Here is a 22,954-nt window from a genome sequence, read left to right as displayed (position 1 = left end):
ACAGTTAAGTAGATAACACATCCTCTATTCATTCACAGTGAGCATGGCCATCCACATGGGACAGGCACTCCATAGCAGATATTTGATTAAATGTTATTCAGTGACTTATAAGAGTGGCTAGGATGTATTTAACATTTAAGAAGCATTTATTTTTTATCTTATAGATGTATAAGTATTTTGTCTGCATGTATTTATGTGCACCACATGTATACATGGTACCAAAGAAGCCGGAAGAGGCCACCAGATCTTCTGGAATTAGAGTTGTGTGCTACCACATGGGTGCCAGAGACCAAATCCAGGTCCTCTGTAAGAGCAGTAAGCACTCTTAATTGTGGAGAGCTACCACTCCAGCCCCCTTGGGGGTAAGAGGTCTAGTGCTTGTATGTATAAGTACTACTCTTGATTACTTAACTCAGTGCCTGGAGAATTAAAGCCATTAGAGTTTTCTACTCCCATGGAGCTGTGGTTAGACCCCCTGGGCAGTGAGAAAGCTGGTAACAATGAAAAGTTCATAAAGGAGACAAATTACATCACTCCCTCCACATACTGGAAAATGGCCTTTGAACTCTCGGGAATTAGGATGCACCAAGAACTGGGGCTGCTTCTGACCTAGCCTTGAGCCGTAGCATTAGAAATTCCACCTATAATTTACTTTGGGTGTATAAAAAAAAAAAGCTGCCTTAAATACGGACGCAAAGAACTTAACTGATCTCATGGGCCTTGGGCTTTTGTAGCATCTAGCTGATACCTGGACGATCAGTGATGATCTCTCCAAGCTCCTCAGACTACTGTGTGAGCATCCATGCTACATGAAGGTACGTGTGTGCTTTTTAATTCTCCAAATGGAAAGAGTTATGTTAGAAATTGTGACAGATTCATGGATTTGCACTTGTGGAGATGTTCTAAGGCCAAGACTGCTTACTTTCATTTAGTATCCTCTTTATCCCACCACAAACAGGCACAGCATAGGCTCAAAGGAAGCTTTCAGAAAACATAGCCTGGTTTCCCCTCACACTCTCTACAAACGAACCATCTTAGCTCCCTGTTTCTCTTATGTATTATGAGTTGTCCCTTGAACAGTACATCCTTTCATTTAAGGGAAGGGACACTTACTTGGGCAGAACCAGCTGCATCCTCTTGGGTACCATGGTGTTCATCCAGCTATCGATGGTCTTGGTACTGATGTGGGGGATGATGGCTGAGAGTGGGGTGGAGCTCTCGGTGGGCAGGGCGATCAGCATGCTGATGCTTTCACCATGGTAGGGCAGCTCAATGAAGTTGTACCATAAGCCATTCGGGGTGCTGGTCGACCCTAAAGAAATCAGAGGCAGATGTAGTGTACATTTGATGACTGCCAGACGGGACACAAGTGGCTGGCGGTCACCAGGGAAGCTGCACAGGAAAGACAGCAATTCAGTCCGCAAAGCTCCCTTTGCTACAAATAGCTCCCTCAGAAGGACAAAGATAAGGACAATGACTTCTTTCTTCCCTGGTGCAGAATTCTCGGTCTTCAGTCTAGACAGAATGCCTCTGGGCATCGCTAAACTCACTTTAATTTTGCTGAATAGAATGTAAGTAGATCATTAGGTACTCGCCACACAGTGCTTTGTAAGGGGTTGACCTTTAATGGGTAAAAGAATAAATTAAAGTTACTTTTGAATTTTTTTTTACATTTTATTTTGTTTTAGAAAACACCATGCATTATGTTTAAGGTGCACAATATGATGGTATAGGCAAGACCCAGCAAAACCATTTCTATATACAGTGAAGCCCATCCTGTACCATCCCCATTACTTTTCATAGTTACCCATTTTAAAGGAAAAAAGGAGCAAGCTAGCTGGGCACCAGGTTTCATTTCTATGTCTCAAGACTGGATACAGGATGACCAGCTGCCTCATACCACTTATACCATTAACGTCCCCCCATAATGGATGACACCATGAGCCAAAATAAGCCCTACGTTCCCTTAGCTGCCATCTTTAGGTACTTTCTCACAGCAACAAGCAAAGTCACTAATACAGCCACAGACAACAGACGATAACAGCAAAGGCATAGTACAACCGAGCAGTCAGAAGGTCCCTGCTGGCATTTCTAGATCGATGGGGGGATTTCTAAGATCTTTATTAAACATTAAACCTTTAAACATGAACTCTGTGAGCCTGATGAGGTGACATGGCCTCCCTGTCCCAACTCTCTACACAGACAGAAACATCAGATAATTACAGTATGGACCTCACAAGGTGCTGGGATGGTAAAATGAGAAAAGATAATATAAGTATGAGTTAGCAGGGTGCCCATGGGGCCTTCCTTTACATGAAGTGTAACATAAAGAGAAAAGAGGAAGCGAGCTCATGCGACTTTTCACTGAACCTTTCTTGGTGGATGACATTGGCCAATCATAGCTTTTGAGGTGAGGAACTTCAGACAGGGTGCACCTCCAGAGGAGGAGAGAAGGGCAAAGAGAGAGGACCGCCAAGAGATGAGCAAGCTTTGTTCTGTCACAGCACTCTTCTGTAAAATATAAGCAGCCGAAGGTGCTAGAATAGCTGACACCATAGGACAACAGAATTGTCCAGGGCCTGGGGGAATCTCTTGTTCTCCCCAACCACAGGCGACACTAGGCTGTAGCAAGCCTTGGAATCCAGTGTGGCCTGACTTATCTTGGAACTGCTGTAAGCACAAGCCAGCCTGGATTTCTGGCTTGGGACTACCCACCAATCAAAGTTAGTATTCTTCCTCTTTACTTCTAGCCGGAGTGATAAAATGGTCTCAGTGGAAACTGAAAAATCAACGAGAAAGCGAGAAAAATACCCAGCTCCTAATGAGCCCTTTTAATCCCTGAGGAAAACATCAAGTCTCCAGCTCTAGTGGAGCTAATTTTTAGAAATTGTGAAATGTGGGAAGTAGTTACTAAATTATTGCTCTGGGGTAGAAAACAAAGACCTGGAGAGATTAATTGCTACAGAAGTGTGTGTAATTCTGCTAAGGAGGATTAAAGCTATGAATGATGAGAAGTGTGAATGAGGGTACATGTGGATGGGGGAAGTAAGCGGCTCACAGGTTAACCCAACCTTGGCTGGGTACTGATGCCATTACTGACCAGTAAAAGCAGCACACATTAACCATTCTATGTAGACACACATCTGCTGGATGTTTGACCTTTTCTATCGATGCATCTGACCCCAGGACTGGGTAACCAGTGCCAGCAGGCGGGCTGCATCTGTCCATACCCATGCTCTACTCAGCTGGAGAAGTGGGCAGACGGACGGACACCTCTGCTCTCTCTCCCATCCCAGGCACTACATCCCAGACCCATCGCCTTTTTACAGAGTCCAGATGTGAGACTGAGAACACAGAGAACCTGGATTCAGAGCCGATCTGGACAGCTCGCTCAGCCAATGACTTCAGCAGAATTCATCAAGACGGCGCGCACACACATGCGGCACAATCAGGCGTGTAGCGCAGACTTTCATACTGAAGGGAGCGGAGTCTGATTGATTTTTGAAATGAGATCTTGGTATTGATTCCAGGTTGACCTCAAGTGAGAGATACTTCTCTGTCAGCCAGTTACAGGGATTACAAAGATGCCCAGCTGCCTCACTTCTGGAACGATCGGTTACTCCTCAGTTGAGACACAAAGCTGACCTACCACGGGGAACCACACAGTGCCAATGGGTGTGACACATTATCCAGGAGGACAAACCATACAGGAAAGCTGGGGTCAGGGCACAGGGCCTCTAGCTGTCCCACAGATCTTCCCTAAACTGTATAAAACTCAACATCTGCCGAATACACCACGAGCTCTTCTGTGAGGACGATTTTCTACAGAGGAGAATACATGAAGCTTCACTCCGAAAAGAAACAAGGAAGCCCTTTCTCTGAGATGAATGATGTCATAGTCAAGAGTCAAGTATGAGGAATGTGAAGACTGGAGAGTTTGCTCAGAAGATGCATTTACAGCGAGGGCTGTCATGCTCGAAGGCCCTTTGGGACTCTGATTCCCATGGCAAGTCCTACAAGGAAGGACACAAGTCAACTCATTGAAATGCTACAAATGCTTTATGGTCTGTAAAATCAAGGAGAATACTTGAAATGCTGTCAGGCAAGCATGAGAGATGGCTGTCCCTGTAATGACCCTTGGCTACCAGTCAAAGTGAATTTCCTGACCCACTTGAATAGAGACTGAAGAATGTATTTGGAAACAACAAATTGATCCTCTGAGGATGGCCGTCTACGTTACAGACTAGAGTTCAGGGCAGGCCTGAGGACAGCTGATGGAGAAGAAAGGAGGCATAAGCAACTGGGTGAGTCAGAAAAGGCGCTGTGGGGAGAGCTTGCCAGAGCAAGAATACACCTAGTCTTGGGAACCACAGCTTCGCAGACAGCAAAGGGGAAGTAGTATTGGTGGGTAAGTATGAGCTGCAGACAGAGAAGAAAGGGGACTGGAGGTATCTCAGTTGGTAAAGCGCCTGCACACAAGCCTGAGGACACAAGTTCAATTCCCAAAAACACAGACAGGGTGGCAAACTTGTAATTCTAGCTCTGGGGAAGCAGGGACAGGTTCCATGGCCATGCTGGAGGTTCCATGGCCAGGCAGCCTAGCTGAATCGGTAAGCATCAGGTTCCGTGAGAGACACTGCCTCAAAAAATAAGGTGGAGAGTGATTGTGGAATATACCCAAATAGGGACCTCTGCCTCCAGTTCTACACAAACCTGCATACATATGAGCATTGCACACATGCATATACGAAGAAGTCTGGTTATTTGTTTTGTGTGTGTATGTGTGTGTGTTTGTGTGTGTGTGTTCTTCCAGGATAGGGTCTTTACAGTATAAATTCAAGCATTTAAGCTGAGCATTTATTAGAACTCTGATGAACAATTCCTATTTAAGCGAATTTCCTCTAGGAATAGCGCTAAAAGCTTTTACACATTTATGCTAAGGAACACTGACTGCCGTGTTATTAGAGGAAAAAAAGCAACCAACTAGCCACCAAATATTATGCAAGTTTATATTATGAAAAATATGCAGCTAAAAAAACAGTCTTTTAAATCCTAACGAATTGATGAAAAAACAGTTCTATGACTATAGTAGCTAAGGAACAAAACAGATTGTGGGATAAACATTGCACTGTGATTCTTTGCATGCAAAAAGGCTTCAAATACATTCTTATGTATTTATAGAATAGGTTGAAAATTATATACTCGGAGCTAAAAAGGGGCTTTATCCTAGGAAGTGGAATTAGAGGACTGCACTTTTTTTCCTGCTTTATATATGTGGCAGCTGGCTTCGCAGTGAGAGCCTGTATGTCCTTCCCCTAACAGTTCTTACAGCTCTTCCTAAGCGGAACTCTATCCTTGAAGGTTTGTTCATTAGGAGGCACAAGTCAGAAGCATTGTCCGCCCCCCCTTCTAGTTTCCACCCTCTCACCCTGATGTTGCCAAGTGGGTCTCCCTAGAGATGCCGAGAAGTAAAGAAGGCAGATCCTCTGAATGGCAGTGTTTCAGCAAGGGGAACCAAGACTTGGCTGAGGCCCCACAGGAGATCCTGCAAGTCATGTGGGTTTGGGTACAGCAACCTCTTGAGTTCTGGCTGGGTGCATTGGCAGAGGGTGAGGAGATGGGCAAAAATGGCCAACAGGCTAAGAGGTCTGTAGCCATGAAATGAATGCTTGCTTGGAGCCACTGTGGCCTGCTGGACCCTCCTCACAGGCCCAGGCATAGAAGCCTGTCACACCCGGACAAGCTGCTTTGGTCCCCAAGTGTGAAACTAGGGAACTCTTACATCACACACTCCAGAAAGAAGCCAGACTCCAAGCTGGGATTCCAGATAGATACAATGTCAGGTACAGAAAGGAGGGAAAGAAGAGTTGAGCCCATGCTGCTCGCTGTCCTGACCTGCAGGGAAATGGGGTAGGGGCAAGAATACTTACATACTTGGTTCTGCGCTAGGTACAGCATTACAGTGAACAGGAAGCAGACATGCCATCAGGCTGGGGCATCTAAGCAGAGCTTAGTGAAGACATTATATAACGCATGGGGAGAACAGAGAAACTGCTATGGATGGTTACAGACACTGGTCACCATTCCCAGCCTTAGGGCACAGGGTGACCTAGAGAGAATGAGCTCCAGATCACGTTCCTCTGGAAGGACCGGGGACTTTTGGGGGGAAGGAGGCTACAGCCTTGGTGTCATTGTGGGGAGAGATTGGGAAGTTAAGGCCCTCACTCTTCTCCCTTCCCTCACCAGACACCAGTTAGGTCCACATTGACCACTCTCATAGGAAGCCAGGGAATAGGAGTTCAAAAAGTCAGTCTCACTGCACAGGGTGGAAGGAGTGAATCAATCAAAGCAGACAGATCTACATTCTCCTAGTCATTCTCCTTCCTCCAGCCCCCATCTCCTCTCTCTCCACTCTAAGTGAACTGATAAAAATGCATTTATATCGAGGATGCAGTGCAGAAATAGAGAGTTTGTCTAGCCTGCCCAAGGCCCTGGCATCCTCAGCACCACAAAAAGATGTATTTGTATATACCCAAGGCAAAGTAAACATGTATGTTCTTGGACAAATCAGTCTGAACTCTGAAGAAGCCCTCAAGAGTTTCTCTCTGGTAACAGACTATATACTTAAGAAGAGCAGGCTACATTCCTATAAAAAATTGAATGTCAGCAGGGTAGTGGTGGTGCACGCTCTTTAATCCCAGCACTTGGGAGGCAGAGGCAGGAGGCTCTCTTTAAGTTTGAGGCCAACCTGGCCTACAAAGCGAATTCCAGAACATCCAGGGCTGTTACACAGAGGAAAAGAAAAAAGTTGTATGTCTGAATCTCCCAGAGGACTACTTAAAGAATCCTTGCATTTTAACCTTTTGTTTTGTTTTTAATAGAATGAGGATTGTATAAGGATCCATTTAAAATAAAACATTTCTGTCTGGATATGCACTGGGGGTGCCGCCAGCATCCCAATGGTGAGCTCAAACAGCAAAGTCCAAGAGTTGGAGATCAGTATGATTGAAACGACGTTCAGGCGAACAGAGCTATTCACTATGTTCGGGTTCTTGAGATGAATGTCCTGTGCTGTTGTAAGTATCTATTATTTTTCAGTGAACGTTTATTGACTAGCAAATCTGGAAAATTCATTCCTAGAAGCCTGACCAGCATCTGACAAGATAGAAAGTGTTCTGACGGTGACACACAGGAGCCGTGACTTAACTTGTACAGCAGACAGCCGGCGACAGGGCCATCTGTGTGGATGTGATGGTGACTGTGAATGAAAAGGGAACATCTGGAGGCTGGAGAGATGGCTCAGTGGTTCAGAGTGTGTCCTGCCCTCATAGAGGACGAGTGTTTACAGTTCCCAGCATGCACTCATGATAGGTGGCTCATAACTGCCTCTAACTCCAGCTCCAGAGCATCAGATCCTCTTTTCTAGCTTCTCTGTGCACCCGCACACAGGCATACACAGAGAGAACAAAAACAAAAATAAATAAATTCTTTTTTAAAAGGGAGGATAGAAAAGGAATAGAGGGGGCCCAGTATAGACCGGACACTTGAAGCCTGTCATACAGACAGGAAGAGGAGATTTAAGGTGGATCAAGAATGCTCCAATGAACTGAAATGTAAAAAAATAATCAGTCATGGTTATCTGTGCTGCGGAAATGATGGCATGCATAGGAGACTTTCCCCTCTACCTATAAAGTTGACGATACATGCTCCTTAAGAAGAAAGTTCAGGGGCTGGAGAGAGGAGGAAGAAAGCTTGGTAGGCAAACATGAGGACCTAAGTTCCAGTCCCCAGCAGCCACATAAACCTGGGAGACAGGAGGGTGGTTGGAGTTTTCCGGCTGTTACTCACAGGCGCCATGAGAGATTCTGTCTCAAAAGAATAAAGCAGAGAATGACGAGGTAGGACCCCTCCCCTCACACACACACCCTCCACGTCCTCCTCTGGCATCCACAGGTATGAACACACCTACACACCCATACACCACACCGACACGCACACATCCATACACAGGAAGTTTCAACTTCAAGTGAGGAAATCGATGTTAAATCCCACCACTGTGAACATTTTCCTGAACATTCTCCAAGACACATCTGTATAGACAAATGTACAGAAAGTATTTATGTGAGCATGGTTCATTACGGCATCTGCTGTTTTTTTTAACCTGCCTTCTGAAATCCGATACACACTGCACAATCTGATACGCACTGCATAATCTTTCTTTTTATGTAGGGCTAAGTCTAATTACCACCTGTGTCCCAGGGCACAGCCATGCTTCAGAATTCACAGGGTTTAGCATGCTGATCTCCCTCATCCTAAATGTGATCTTCTCAAGTACCTATATATATCCCACTGAATATGTTAAATCGTCTGCAACCCACCAAACTTAATGCAACATGAATAGTTACTTCATCATATTATTAGGGGCAGTGACAAGAAAACATATCTGTGTGTGTTTGATATGCAGTTAACTGTTCTTTTTAAATATTTTCCATCTGAGGTAGGTTAAATCCAGAGATACAGAACCGGGGTCTCTGAATGCAGCTTTGAACCAGGTTTCTATTTGCCAGTGTGGGATTATCTTCAGGTAGGTAGTAAGTTCTCTGGAGGGGAGCTGCTGGGCTAATGACATAGAGAAAGTCCTCTGGTTTATAGGTCCCCACTACCAGTAATGCTCAAGGGACCTACCTACCCCAAGCAGTAGCGATAAGTGGACTTTATAAGCCTTCCTAATTTTTGATAATGCGAGGAGCGAAAAAGAAACATAATTTTTATTTAGTAATATGTTTGCTAAGGGTGATTTGGTAGATTGCTTCATATGCTTAATGTTCATTTATATTGGTTTTGTCCTACATTTTCAATCCAGAAGCCCACACATGTGACATGTTGATACATAATTGTTTTGCATGGTACAAAGACTTATGCGCTTAACAGAATCTTGCCTGGCCTGGCGGGGGTGGCGCGCACCTTTAATACTAGCACTCGGGAGGCAGAGGGAGGCGGATTTCTATGAGATTAGCGTGGTCTACAGAATGAGTTCTAGGACAGGCAGGGCTACACAGAGAAACCCTGTCTCGAAAAACCAATACAAGGGGGGAGGAAATCTGTGGAGTATTGGCATTTCAGCTGTGAGCTGCTCCCCAGCTTTTCCCCCTAATAAAGCTCTGCTCTTGAATAGAGAGCACTGGAGAGCCTTGCCTTCTGCTTCCAGCACATTCTAGAATAGACCTCACCCAACACGCACTCACCAGAACGGAACACGGAGAGCTGGGCCAGCATGGGCACCTGGTAGGGTTTTCCATCACCTGCCACGAAGGTCCGTTTCTTTGTGCTCTCGGGTTGAAACCTGGATTTCCACAAACCCTTGAAATACACTGCATTGACAAGGACCAGTCTGGTGAGGGCGCCATCGATCAAATTTGGGGAAAGCAGGTTGTCAATCATGCCTGTAAAGTCCAACAAGGGAAAATATCAGCATGGGAAACCACATTGAGGACAAACGGCAGCTAGCGGCAGAGACGAGAGTGAAAAAAAAAAATCTTTTTTTTTTTTTTTTAAAGACTTAAATCAGATATTCTGGTCTCCTGTGGCCTAAAATCTCTATGTAGCTGAGACTAACCGCACTTCTGACTCTCCTGCCTCCACCTCCCAAGTGGTGGTGGGATTTTTGTGTGGGGCATCATGCCCAGCATATGTGGCATGGGAAACGGAACTGAGCAATCATTCTACCAGCTGAACTACATCAACAGCTCCTTAATTGGTTTCTTTCTTTTTTGTTTGTTTGTTTTTTGTTTTCCAAGACAGGGTTTCTCCGTGTAACAGCTCCGGCTGTCTTAAAACTCGCTTTGTAGCTCAGGTTGGCCTTGAACTCAGAGATCTGCCTCACCCGCCTCTGCCTCCTTCAAAGTTCTGGGATTAAAGGCACACGCCACCACTGCCTGGCTCTCAATTGGATTTCAAAAGCACACTTTTTTTTTTTTACTAATTTTTCTTGTTCAAATTAAAAAATTTCAAGTAAAACTAAAAACATTAAAATGACTAGAAAAGACTGTTACTAGTTAGTTAAGAGTTTACCAAGCCTCAGCTCAAGAAATCATAACTAGTTCTCTAAGCCCCTTGTTTTAGAACATTTTTATGCATCTAGAATAAGCTATGTTTAATTACGAATTGTTTTAGATGTTTTCACTGACAGCTGTCACGCGGCTGCCGACAAGTGTCCTTGGTGTTCATGAGATAACCAGTTTTGCTTGTCTTTGTTTGAAGCAAAGGTTCATGCAGTTCCCATCAAAGTAAACAACCCAGCCTGTGAAACGTCAAAGCTAAACTTCATTTCTTCTAAGGCTTCAGAGACACCTGGAACCAATCCTTGCTCATCACAAGTCTCCTGATGACTCCAAGAACTGAAACTGAATACCATGTCCCCATTTAAGGGCTGGGCATTGAGCTAGGCTCCAGGGGTACAGAGATGAGAAGAAATGGGGTTAGCCTGCAGGAAATGACTTCAAAGGCAAGTGTTCTTGTGCCAGGATGAGCGTATGCCAGGATCTCACGTTAGAAGTGGAAAAACAAACAAGTTCTTCTCAGTTCAGAGTGTTGGAGGAGTCTTTCAAATGCCGCGCAAGCTTAATGTCCGGGTTCCTTTTTGCTTGGTTTTAGAAGGTTTAAAAGTAGGGGTGTAGGCTGGGCTGCAGTGGTGCACACCTTTAATCCCAGCACTCGGGAAGCAGAGGCAGGCGGATCTCTGTGAGTTTGAGGCCAGTCTGGTCTACAGAGCTACACAGAGAAACCCTGTCTTAAAAAAAAAAAGGAGAGGGGTATAAGGTGTATGTGTATATTAAATAGGAGTTCCTTATACCCAACACTATTAAAATTTAATTTGCTTGATTTTAATCCATACATATAGCAACACATAGTATGATATCTGAAATGGTGACAGTAAAACCAACAGCTTCCACGGAGGCCAGATGGCTAATTTAAGCAGAGACTTTCATGACTCTTAGAATGAAAACTCAAGAAAGAGGAGTCCTACTAGGCTAGGAAACCTTGGAAACTGGTAAATAGCACAGGGGAAGTTTCTGGTACCCGACCCGTGGTCTCTTCAGTACTCTTCCTTCCACAAGGGGGCACCAACACCACCCAAGCCTTTGGAAGAAAACTAGAGACTATAAAAGCCAATCATTCAGTTCAGGGCAAGCTGGCCTTTGCAGACAGGCTCCTCCAACAGCACTCCTTGGAGCTAATGCCTGGTGCTTTGGATGCTGCTTCTGTCCCTTGTAGAGAACATTACTCAACTGAATCCAGCCTTCTGTTGTATCCCACACCTCCTGTCCCTCCTCCCCACCTTGTCCCTCACTTTCCAGAGTCTGAGGGTTAGTGCCAGCCGCCACCATGATGGTTTTTATTCTAGCCAAGTTGAATGAGTCTGACTCCCCCAAATGCACCATGCATTACATCACTGCAAGGATTTTACCATCCCTTTCTCAGAAACGTAGTCAGGGCTCAATAAGCAGAAGAAACCCCAGATCATTTTGCAGTGATATATTATGACTATAATCCTGGAACCCAGGAATTGGAAGCAGAAGAATCAAGAGTTCAACGCAAGCCTCTGCTAGACAATGAGTTCAACGCCAACCTGGGATACATGATACTTCATCTTAACTGAGCTAGCTACTGTGAAAACAGCTCCCACTTCCTGAAGGGCCAGGCCCTGTACTCAGTGCTTCCTGGGTTATCACTCACATCCTTAAAAAGCTTTCATGGAACTGTAGTTCAGGCAGTTATCACTAATACACCAACATTCTGCAAATCAGGAGCTGGGCATGGGGGAGGGGGAGGGGGAGGTCAAGATGTTTTACCAAAGTCGTCACACAGCTAATTCATAAGTAGCAGAACAGAACTTGTAAGTGGCAGACTGAGAAATAACAGAGCCTGCAGGTTCTGGGTCATGTATGTGGTGGCACCAAAGTGAGCAGGGGCTACATAGGTAGTAACAGGCTGAGAAGCATCCCAGACTGCTGCATGGGTGGGGTGTGTGTGATGGGAGGGTGAGAGAAGCCTTTGGGGCAGGGAGAATCTGCAGCTGCAGAGGCCTCCAAGTCAGACCTATCCCAGGGTGAGCAAAGCACCATGGCAATAGCTCTCTGCAGGAGATGCTTCTCCTCGGATGAGCTGAGTCTGCAGACAGAGGCTGCTTGTCTGCAGAGCTGTGGGTGTGTTTTGGTTGAGCTGGCAGTAGCATGCCGCGTGTTCTGTGGTGCTCAAAATAGTCCTACACAATGCAGAATGGCTCTTTTAAAAAAGTAATAAAAGATTTACATGTACTATTTTTAACTATGTCTATATGTGAAATGTCTCTGTTTGGGTATGCGCACGAGTGTAGGTAACCGTGGTAGCTGACGGTTGTTGAATTCCCCTGGACCTGAAGTCAGAGGCAGTTGTGAGCCATCCAACATGTTGCTGGGCACTGAACTCTGGTCCTCTGCAAGAGCAGCAAGTGTCTTACGCGCCAAGCCATCTTTTCAGCTCCTGCTTTTAAGTATTTCCATTTTGTTTGCTTTGAGACAAGTTTGGAAATTTACCAGGAATTTTGCACCATTATTTTGAAAAATTGCATCAGGTAATGATGACAGCAGTGACTAAGCTGGGAGTCTCTCTTCCCTAAGCCCCGTGTGGTTCACTGAATTTCAATTACGTCATGATAATTGCTAATGACAAGAAGTGAAAGATAGGCCCGTTTGTTGTTATGACAGAAAAGCCTGGGAAACAGCCTGTTTGGGGTTACTATAACTATGAGACACATAAAACGTCTCCTGTCGGTTTGCCTTGTTTTTGTTTTTAAATTGCATCAGCAATGGTGACAGCTTGTGGTTCCTTGTGTCATGGTTTAACGTACCTGACTTAGTCTACTATAGCCAGTTCACACTTTTCCTGATAATCTGGCAGAAATATCAAAATAAAAAAATGTGCCACGTATTCACATGCACTTGAACCCAAACCGAGTATAAATTCCTTTTGTTTTCCCTTATTTTACTGCTTAATTTTAATTTTAATTTTTTAAATATTTTTTTATGGTTTATTTAATGTTCATTGGTGTGAAGGTGTTAGATCACCTACAACTGGATCTTCAGACAGTTGTGAGCCACCATGTGGGTGCTGGGAAATGAACCCAGGTCCTTTGGAAGAGCAGTCAGTGCTCTTAACCACTGAGCCATCTCTCCAGCCCACTGCTTAATTTTTAATAAAAATCTGTTTATGTGTGCAATGGGAATGCATATAGTATTATCTATGATATATAACCTAGATATTATACATTTAATTATATGTATACTATCTATAAATTTCATTTCAAGCTGGAAGGAGGGAGTTGAAGGCTAAGGATGTAGCCAATTGGTTGAGGGCTTGTTTCACACAGCGCAAAACCCTGTGCTCCATCAGGAGCACTGCCAAAAAGCAAATTAACAAACTTACAGAAGGAGCTGGGTCTCATAGAATTGAAAAACCCTGCTTGAGGTTCCCAGTACAGGCGGTTAGGGACTCCATAAGATGATACACCAACCTGATGCAACATTATCTTTTTACGGGTAAAGAAGACCACAGAGTACAGTGACATGAAGTCACATAGCCACCATCAGGACCAAGAGTCATCCATTGCAAACTGCTACCACCAGACGTACAAGATCTAGCATCCCCAGACCAGCCCTGGGCACACGCACTATTATTCTTCTAACAGCAGCATGGTTTTGGGAGAATACTCCAGATTGCAGAGTAACTGAGAAAGTTACTGGTCCTCCTCCACTCCCTGCACATCTTTCTTCCCCCTCTTCATTAGCTCCTCGGAGATGACCACGTTTTTCACATGTGTAAGTAGGGATGACGGGCTATGGCGCCTGACTGGAGGTACCTTGCCCCTCCCTCAGAAATTCTTCCCCATTAAGTTAGGGGAACACGTCCCTGGGTAATCCCAGTTCGGGTGCACCAGGGACTAGGTTCTGAGAAGCTTCTCCCCAAAGGCAGGGTTTATCTGCTTCTTTTATGACTAACACCACAAGCACATTTCCAGTCTTAGCATCTGTGAGTGTTAAACTGTTAAACCTAGAATCGCCTGGAAAGAACGCATCAAGAAAGGTCCGTCTTTAACTGATGTAGCAAGACCCAGCGTGAAAGCGACCAGTACTATTTCCTGATTTTGCACCCCAGGCTGTGCGGTACGAATGACCGCTAGCTAAGTACTGAGCATGTGTGAGCATGTGTTTATTTCTCTTTGAGCTTGAATGTGGACATGATGTGACTATTTGCTTTAAACTCTGGCCGGACTTCCCTGCAATGATGGACTGGAATCTGGTATTGTGAGCTAAAATAAACCCTTTCTTCTCTAAATTGCTTTTCGTCAGGTTATTTTTTATCAGAAATGGAATCAGAACAGCTTCATTTCGTTGTGGTAGGCCTCAAGCTCCACCTGGAGGTCTCCGGGACTTCCGGCTTACAAGTCAGCAGGTCTGAAACACTGTCCCTAGAAAACTCCTCCATTTAATGAGGAGAGACGTCTAAACAAGCAGTCATTATGTGATGTTGAAAAAGGCCATAATGGAGGGGTTCAAAGCGGTGTAATCACAAGCCAAACAAAGCCAGTGGGGGGCACTGGGCAATGGCGGATGAGGCTGGGGTCACAGGAGACACAAAGCCAAAGCTTAAGAAGGCTGTTCCAGGCCAAGGGAACAGTGGGTGCAAAAACAGACAAGACAAACAAGGAAACCCGGCAAACCCATGGGTATGGGCTCTGAAGGTGAGGTATGGCAGGAAAGGAGAGAGGGGGAGGGCTGTGTTCTTTTCTGCCGCCCACCCTGCAGGAGGAAAACCCTAGACAGTGAGCAGTGGCGGACTGAAGAGGGGGAGGCAGGCAGACTGAGAGCTGACCCGTGGGGAATAAAGAGGTAGGTCAGAGCCCTTGACTAAAGCGAACATCTCTGAGTCTCCACCCTTTCCTTCACAAAACGTGCATCTACATGGAACAGGAGAGCCACTCACCCCTGGTTTCGTTTTTCACCCAAAAATTGATGGAATCGCTGGCAGAGACTGGGTCCTGGAAGTTCACGTTCTGCACCGCACACTGGAACACCTCTTTGTTCCTGGCGGCAAAGGGCACTTCCATTTTAAAGCCGTTCTTGACAAACACAGCATTGGCCACGGTCACGATGTCTTTATTCTTCTTGGAGACTATAGCCTTGTTGATCTTCTTCAGTACTTTACCAACTCCTGAAGGAGAAATCAGAAAACACAGCAATATTTTCATGATAATTTACATGTTTTAAAAAATTCTTGTTGGGCATAGTGGCTGATAACTGTAATCCCAGGAAATGAGAGGCTAAAGCAAAAGGATTATCAAGAGTTTAAACTAAAGACAGCCCAGGCTATAAAGCAAGATGCTTTTCAGAAAACAAGGCTCCATGAAGATGGCTCAGCAGGTCAAGTGAGTCACGGTCACTGCAACCCGTGAGTACCCACATAAATGCTGGGCAGACGTACAAAGTCCTTGTACAGTTCTTGCCCTCAGAAAGAGATGGAGAGAGGAGAGTCCCTAAGGAGAACTGGCTGGCTAGATAAGCCAATTTGGAAAGCTTTGGGTTCAAGAGAGACCCTGCCTGACTGTTTAAGTTTGGAAGCGATCAAGGAAGAAACTTATAAGCTTCACATGGATGCAAATGTGTGTTCTTAAACTCATATGTGCAAGCAGACATAACACACACACACACACACACACACACACACACTTCAAAAACCTGATCATCTGTACCACAGCATAGAAGAACAAGCAGGACAGGAGTCACAAGAGATTAAATCTGCCATGTAAGGGGCCTCTGTCTCTGGTTAGTGTTAAACCACAGAAGTTCTTGTGAGACAATTGGCCCTGTTCCAAGTATACTATGATGTTCTCCTTGTAGACAGCATGAATGGGATGGGAATGCCAGCCATGGAAGAAATGAACCGTAGGAAGCTTCCTTGTCCAGACTTCCTTGCCTAACAGCCTTAGCACTATTTCCTTTCTTGCCAAGGATTCAACAGTGTGATTTTTTTTTCCTATTTGAAGAACAGAAGATGAATAAAATAAGCATTAGGATGACTATAACAAATGGCCATGCGCCGCCAACCAGAACACTGTGATTTTTACTTGATATTGAGCTCGGAAAGTAAAGAAATTAATTTTATGGCAACATAAGCTTTATTTTACACGAGCCATTTGTTCACGCTCCATTTAGTTTGGGGGCATGAAAAAAAGAGAAAAAAATATGTCATGAGGATGTGAGGTGGTTTTCCACAGGGAGCTGAATCACAGGACTGCCCTAATCACCTGAGGTCTTTTCAAAATCATATTGTCCTAAAGCATTCTTCCAGAGTCACCTTGGCAGTGCTTGAGGGCTGATGTCATTCTGAACGAGCATCTTCTCAGATTCCATGAATGCCAGGGCCGGGGCATCCCCTCCATCCACAAGGAGAGCTTTACATCATGGGTAGAGCATTGGAACCTTGGCCCACCTTACCATCATGCTATGGGGGAAACCGCTGTATGGCGAATGGCAGGCTTTGGAGGCCAAAAGTCATCTCTCAGGCCAACTGCCACCCCTGGCACTATGACTTTGCTTACCTCCAGATGTACAGTCCCTGGTTGTGATAAGCAATTGCCAACATGGCAGGATCTAACATCACACAAAAATCCTCTGGGCATGTCTGTGAGGGAGTTTCCCGACAGGGTTAATTAAGGTGGTGAGACGCAGCCTACACCCGGGAAGCACCATTCCCTGAGTCAGGGTCCAGATATAATAAAATAGGAGAAAGGGACCCGGGCTCCAGGTTTCTCTTTCTTTACTGCCTGACTGGGGAGACAGCATGACCAGCTGCCTCTGGCTCCTGCTCTCAGTGCGTTCCTCCAAATGGTGAACTGAGAGAAATCCCGCCTTTGTTGACTTGTCTTTTGTTTTTTTTTGGAGGGGGGCAGGATATTTTTCTTCAGCAATGAATAAAAGGAATCAATAATCTTCTTGAGGGAAAAGATTGGAGCTCATCTCCCCCTTCTTCAAGCAATCTTGTGTCTTCCTCTGGGAACATCACTGGGAGGAATCCTCAGAGTTTGAGCCCCAATGAAGGTCCCCAGCATGTATAAGTATATCATGAACCCTGACATCACACTCTCCACAGGACTGCTGGCAGTTCTGGAGGGAGAAACGGTACGGGTAGATGGGTAGCCAAACAGGCCAACATCATGAAGATGCCGAGCTAAAACCGTGGTGGATCAGCATTCAAACCAGAACAAACCAAAACAACAAGACACAATCCCAGTTGTTATTTTGGAACTATGCTGGCTGACAGGGCCTGGATGGCAACAAGAAAGGCTGTAAATCTAAGCAGTGACTCACAAAGGTGCTAGAAATCACCAACAACCCTGAACTTCCCAGCCAGAGACAGGACAGTGTGATCCAGGAATTCACCTACCCTTTCCTCACATCTAAAAAAACCAAGCCAAGTTTACCCCTCTGTCAACAGGGGACAGCATTGGGCATATGGGGCTCCCAACGCATGATCCTCCCATATGAGGGTCGCACTGAAAACCCAAAGGAAGCAGGAGCAGCAAGAAAGGAAAAGCATCTTTCCTCCGCTAATCCAGCTCGCTTGCCAACAGGAACCAATGCAGTCTTAGAACTTCACAGCTAGAAGAGGCAGGGAAGAAGGCGGTGAGAAAGCTCCCCACCTTCCCATGAGGTAACTGTCGCTTCGATATAAAACATAACTTGTTCACACTTAGTGTGCAGGGCAGCAAAGAAAAGCTCAGAGACAATCCTGTTTCCTCAGGTGTTATGGTTATGGAAAGGGAGGCCTACCACTACAGGGAAACACTGACTGTAGACATGAGTTCCTGCGGCTAAGCAGGTGATTCAAAACCAACTTTTCTTCCAATAATGCTAAGCCCTGCTCACCAACCCTTACCTGTATTTGTTGTTATTTTGTTTTGGTTTTGTTTGTCCTTTTGTGGAAATAATTATCAAACCCATTTGTACATGGCTTTGCACATGGTAAGCATGCCCCCCACCCCCAGCACTGGGTTACATCTTCAGGTTCATTGCTTTGACATAGGCTTGGTATGTAGCCAGACTGATCTCCTGTCTCACTTCCCAATTACTATGATGACGAGCACATTAGTTCCCAGGTCCAGTGGCTGGCCATGGCTGGGCATTTTATTTTATTTTTTAAAAGACAATTGGCTTCTTACTTCAGATTTATAAGTGGCTTCAAATCAGCAGATGGGGTAGGCTGGGAAGACGGCTTCAAATCAGCAGATGGGGTAGGCTGGGAAGACGGCTCAGTCAGTAAAATACTTGCCACATACACATGAGAATCTGAGTTTGGATCCTTAGCTATCTATGTAAAACCTGCCAGTGTGGTGGTATACATCTATGATCCTAGCATTGGGGGGTGGAGGGAGGTAGTTCCCCAAGGCTCACTGGTCAGTTCGTCTTCTTAAATCGCTAAACTTCAGGTTCAGTGAGAGACTATATCTTAAAGAATAAGAAATAGGATGGAGGAAAACACCAACACGCCATTTCCAGTCTCCACACGCTTCTGCACCCACATGCAAATGAACTCATGCTTGCTACTCCCACAAAAAATTAGTTTTCAAAAGTTAAAACAAAAATAGAAAAGGGGCATGCCTTGTGGCCTTCATGCAGTTTTCTCCAAGGGCATGATGACCATATTGGGAAGCTGGCATCAGCATGGTCTCTAGAACTCATTCTGACAACCCAATCTTTCATGCATGCTTGGTGCACATGCACACATGTATGTTAGCAGTTCTGTGTACTTTTAGCAGTCATGTAGACTCCCATCACCCTGTCACCATCATAAAGCCCCCCCCCCCCCCCCCCGCCAGTCTCTAGTGTGGACATGTTTTACAAGGATGCTTACTTAGACCACAAAAGATTTCCCTTAGTAGAAAACAGTAGTGCTGATAGACAGTAACACAAACCCAACAGCAACAGGAGTGCAGTTCCTAACTTTGGGGGTGTCAACTTTCCTTTAGAAGACCCTGGCCCTGTGCTCCAGATGGCACTGCATGGCTTCCCTGAGCTCTTCCACTTCTCAGATTACGCAGAGACCAAGCTGTGACCCTCCACCTGCAGGGCTGACTGACAGCAAGGCGTCATGAATGGAGGGAGGGAGCGCACACGAACCGTTTACGCTGTATCTCATCACCGTCGTGAGCTGCTTCTTCGTCCTGCCATCAGCCCCCAGCTGCAGCATGCCCAGGATGGATGCGATCCCATGTGGGGAGACAACAATGTTTTCCTGAGGCCGTGACCTGATGATCTGATTGAAAACCTGGATCCCCGTGTCCGAGCCTAGTTCCTCCAGAGACAGAGAGTTGAACTGGGAGTACACAGAAGACAAAGTCACTGTGGTCAAGACGAAGAAGGGAAAATGCCAATTCATGGTGCCTTCTAACAAGGACAGCCTAAAAGAAAAAAAAAAACAGAAATACATCACTCTTTCATGAACACAAAGGGATGAAAACTCTGAACTCCATCCGATTTCCTGCACTCACGATAACGGAATCCTGTGCAGAGCCTCACACGCACGGGGCTTGGACAAACAGGGCTGGAAAGCAGTGAATTTCCATCAGCTGGGTCCTTAGTATGCACCAGGCACTAGGCGAAAGTCAATATTTAACTCTTGCAACTCTGTCAGTCATGTAAGCGTTATTCCCAAGGGTCTTCCATGTGCCAAGCCCTTTTGTTAAGTGTCAGACAGACAACTGTAAACCAGATGGGTGTGACCCTAGCCCTCTCAGAGTATCTTTCTAGAGAGACACGGAGAAAATAAACCAGCAAGCTATCAGATAACTTCAGAGAAGAATAAAAGCCAGAATCATGACGCGAAGCAATGTGGGTGAATGAAGGGCTATGGGGGTTGGGGGTGGGGTCGCGTCATAGGGAATGCGATCTCTGTGGCAGGAACACAGATGAGGACTACTGAAAATTGAGAAAAAAACCCAGCTATGCAGGGATGCAGGAAGAGCATGCTAAGCAACGGAACAGCGGGACAAAGGGACTGGGAAAGAACAGGCAGGCTGTGTGATAGAGGCCAAGGGAGACAGAACAAAGTACAGGTCACAAGAGACTACTTGCAGTGTTTTAAACAGAGGAAATGATTCTGGTTATTGGGATTTTCTTATAACCACACAGACTTGACTCTTTTAATGTACCACATCCAACTTTTTTTTTTTTTAAAGTACAGGGCTGTTAATTAAAACAAATTTCAGTGGTAGCTTTAAAGCGGCAACAGGGCACAACAATTGGTAAATCCATAAACTGTGTGGATGCATTGCTGACTCTGAGCGTGTCAATTACAGCCATTGGCTTTAAACATGCTCCAGGACTTGATTGCCCCTGACTGCGCTTTCTTTGGCTACGACAAGAGGTGGGAGTTTACAAGTATTTACCGGAAAGCAAATACTTCCATTAAGTTAGAACTCAACAGCAGCAGTACGCAAAAACAAAGGTAGAATTTGTGGTTACTCATTTGATCCCTGCTTTAGAGGGCTGAGGTTTCATGAGGCACGGATCTCCCGTGGAGCCCTCTGAATCCCCTTGTCACCGATGTGAGGTTACAGAGGGAAGCATTTGGAGAGACAGGTGACCTGGAGTGAGAGGAAGTCAGTGGCCACAAGGGAAAAGAGAGAGTGTGGGAAGGGCTGGGTAAAACATGTCTTCCTGCCTTCCCTTCCCTGTTTTGGGAACTTCCCACACTAAGTCATGCATGGCTGATACTCAGAAAACACTTCTGGGATTAAGCCCAAGGGTTTATGAGGATTAATTTCTAATTTTATTATTTTTCATTCCATCAAACTAGAGCTTATTGAATGTGGTTGAGGAAATGCTTGTATTTAGCCCTGAGCGTCACAGTGAACTCCAAAACTGGTCCAAGAAAATGCCAGCATCCCGGCTGGTCAAGGAGTGGCAGCACAAACAGAATTCCCCACCTGGCTGTCCATGTACAATGAGCCACTAAGGACACACGGTTCAAACACATGTTGAATGTTCTTACCCACTGCGAGACAGGTAAAATTCTTCTAAAAATTCAGAACATCTGGGGTTTCTCCAAAGCTTAATTATACAATAATTGTCTAAATTCAGCCTGTCTAAATTCAAAAGGTGTCAGTGACCTACATACGCTCCCACGTGGGCCTCTGCTGCGGTCAGCAGTGGCCTATTTTGACTTTGGCACCTTGGACTGGCTCTAATACCACGACAATGGCCTGAGTTTCTTGGAGCCCGCTGGACCTTGGAGGACTTCCAAGGCCTGACCATGGAGCTTAGCTCGCTCCTCTTCTGAGGGAGCTTTGATTTCCCATTTTCCCTTTCTACCTCAGGGAATGCATTTCTTTTATAAAATTTAACATAACACACACACACACAAATGTGGAGAACCTTTGTAAGAACCAACTCCATCAATTTCAGTTAATGATTCCTAAGAAACTCTGCTGAGTGAGGGGATAGTTGAATAAATGGTTGCATTTGTACAATCTAAAGGAACAAAAAGATATCATGTTGGTTTTGCCACAGGTAGCTTTAAGGTCCTTGGGCGGGGGAGGAGAGGGGGGGAGAGACTGTGTTTTGAGGAAGGCAAATAAGTGTAAACTTTCTATCAGTCCTAATATCAAGACATCAGGATGGACAGTCTCACAAACAAAGTTACTTTAGTTACCAGAATTTGCTCAGTTATAATTTTTTTTTCCTCTGAAAGAACAGTTCCACTATAGTGGGAGTGTTTTTCTTGGTTTCTTTGCCCAGTTTTGAGAGATGTCCATGTTCGGCTTCAGAAAAGCACACTGGGCAGTCTCAGGGCTGTGTGGAACTTGGAATCAGGGCAATTTTTGATGGATGTTCTGGGCATAACTTCTGCTTGGCTAAATGCTCTCAAATCAAAACTCACCAGGCTTGTACTCATGACTGAGAATAAGCTTATGAGCCTGGAGTAAGGGTGAACCCATAAATCACTTCAGTCTTGAGTAAGTCCTAATAATGAAATATACTCATACCTCTACAGAAACTATTTTAGAAGACATTAGTGTGGTTGTTTTTAAAATGCTTCATTTTCGGGACAAGAAGAACCCTGCAATGGGAAGAATATAGCAACTTTCCGTTTATTTTCATTTTTAAAAGAAATCACTCTTCAAACTTGGGTATGAGAGGAAGAATAAGTATTTGGCCCAAATGTATTGGGTAGCGTGGATACAGCGGTTCATAAATCTGTTTGAGTGTTTCAATTTCTTGAATAATGTTTCTGCAACAATAAAAAGCAATTCATGTGCTTTAGGCCATCATTGAGGAAGCTCATAAGCCAACCCATAAAGCTACTGCCATGGGCACAGCCTTCCGAATGCTGCTTTCTCCTATTCGGAGCCTTTTCACTTTCCGGCAAGGGGAATGCTCCCGAAGTAATTGGGCCCTGCTCTGAGCGGTAAGCACGGTTTAGCGCGGTAAATAACGGGCTGCTGGTTCTGCAAATGCCAGATTCAAAATGCATACTTGAAAATGTGTCACTTGCCGATGGCGGACGTGAAGGTGGACGTGAGAGAAACACGTGCCACAGACTCAGTGGCTTCCACATAGGCGAAGCTGAAATCTCTGCAAATTTCCCTGTCAGGCTTTCAATAGCAGCTTACAACCTATTTCCTCCTGATTGATCATGACACTCTCTTGACCTCAAAAATAAATAAACAGATAGATAAATAAATAAATAAATAAATAAATAAATAAATAAATAAATAAATAAATGTTCTTCACTGGTGGGCTACGGAAGCCCCCATCCTGCAAGGTTACCCAGAGTTCAAGACCAACTTGGGTGACAGAGTGAGACTCTGTCTCAAATAAATAAATAAATAAATAAATAAATAAATAAATAAATAAAT

At 45.0% G+C, this 22,954-nt stretch overlaps 1 protein-coding gene across 1 annotated transcript in view; it reads right to left on the bottom strand.

Moving 5' to 3' along the window:
- Window positions 1-22,954, bottom strand: part of Serpine2 (serpin family E member 2) — a 60,577-nt gene that overhangs the window by 8,386 nt on the left and 29,237 nt on the right. The window contains exons 2-5 of the mRNA XM_005361538.3: window positions 19,215-19,495; window positions 15,022-15,249; window positions 9,246-9,443; window positions 1,114-1,312 (exon numbers count right to left, since the gene is read on the bottom strand). Coding sequence (XP_005361595.1) covers window positions 1,114-1,312; window positions 9,246-9,443; window positions 15,022-15,249; window positions 19,215-19,473 — 884 coding nt within the window. The 5' untranslated portion in view covers window positions 19,474-19,495. The remainder of the gene's footprint in view (window positions 1-1,113; window positions 1,313-9,245; window positions 9,444-15,021; window positions 15,250-19,214; window positions 19,496-22,954) is intronic.

The sequence above is a fragment of the Microtus ochrogaster genome, linkage group LG4 (assembly GCF_000317375.1).
Source record: "Microtus ochrogaster isolate Prairie Vole_2 linkage group LG4, MicOch1.0, whole genome shotgun sequence".
NCBI lineage: Eukaryota > Metazoa > Chordata > Mammalia > Rodentia > Cricetidae > Microtus > Microtus ochrogaster.
Note: the sequence above shows the minus strand (reverse complement) of the source record. Positions and strands in the feature narration are given on the sequence as shown.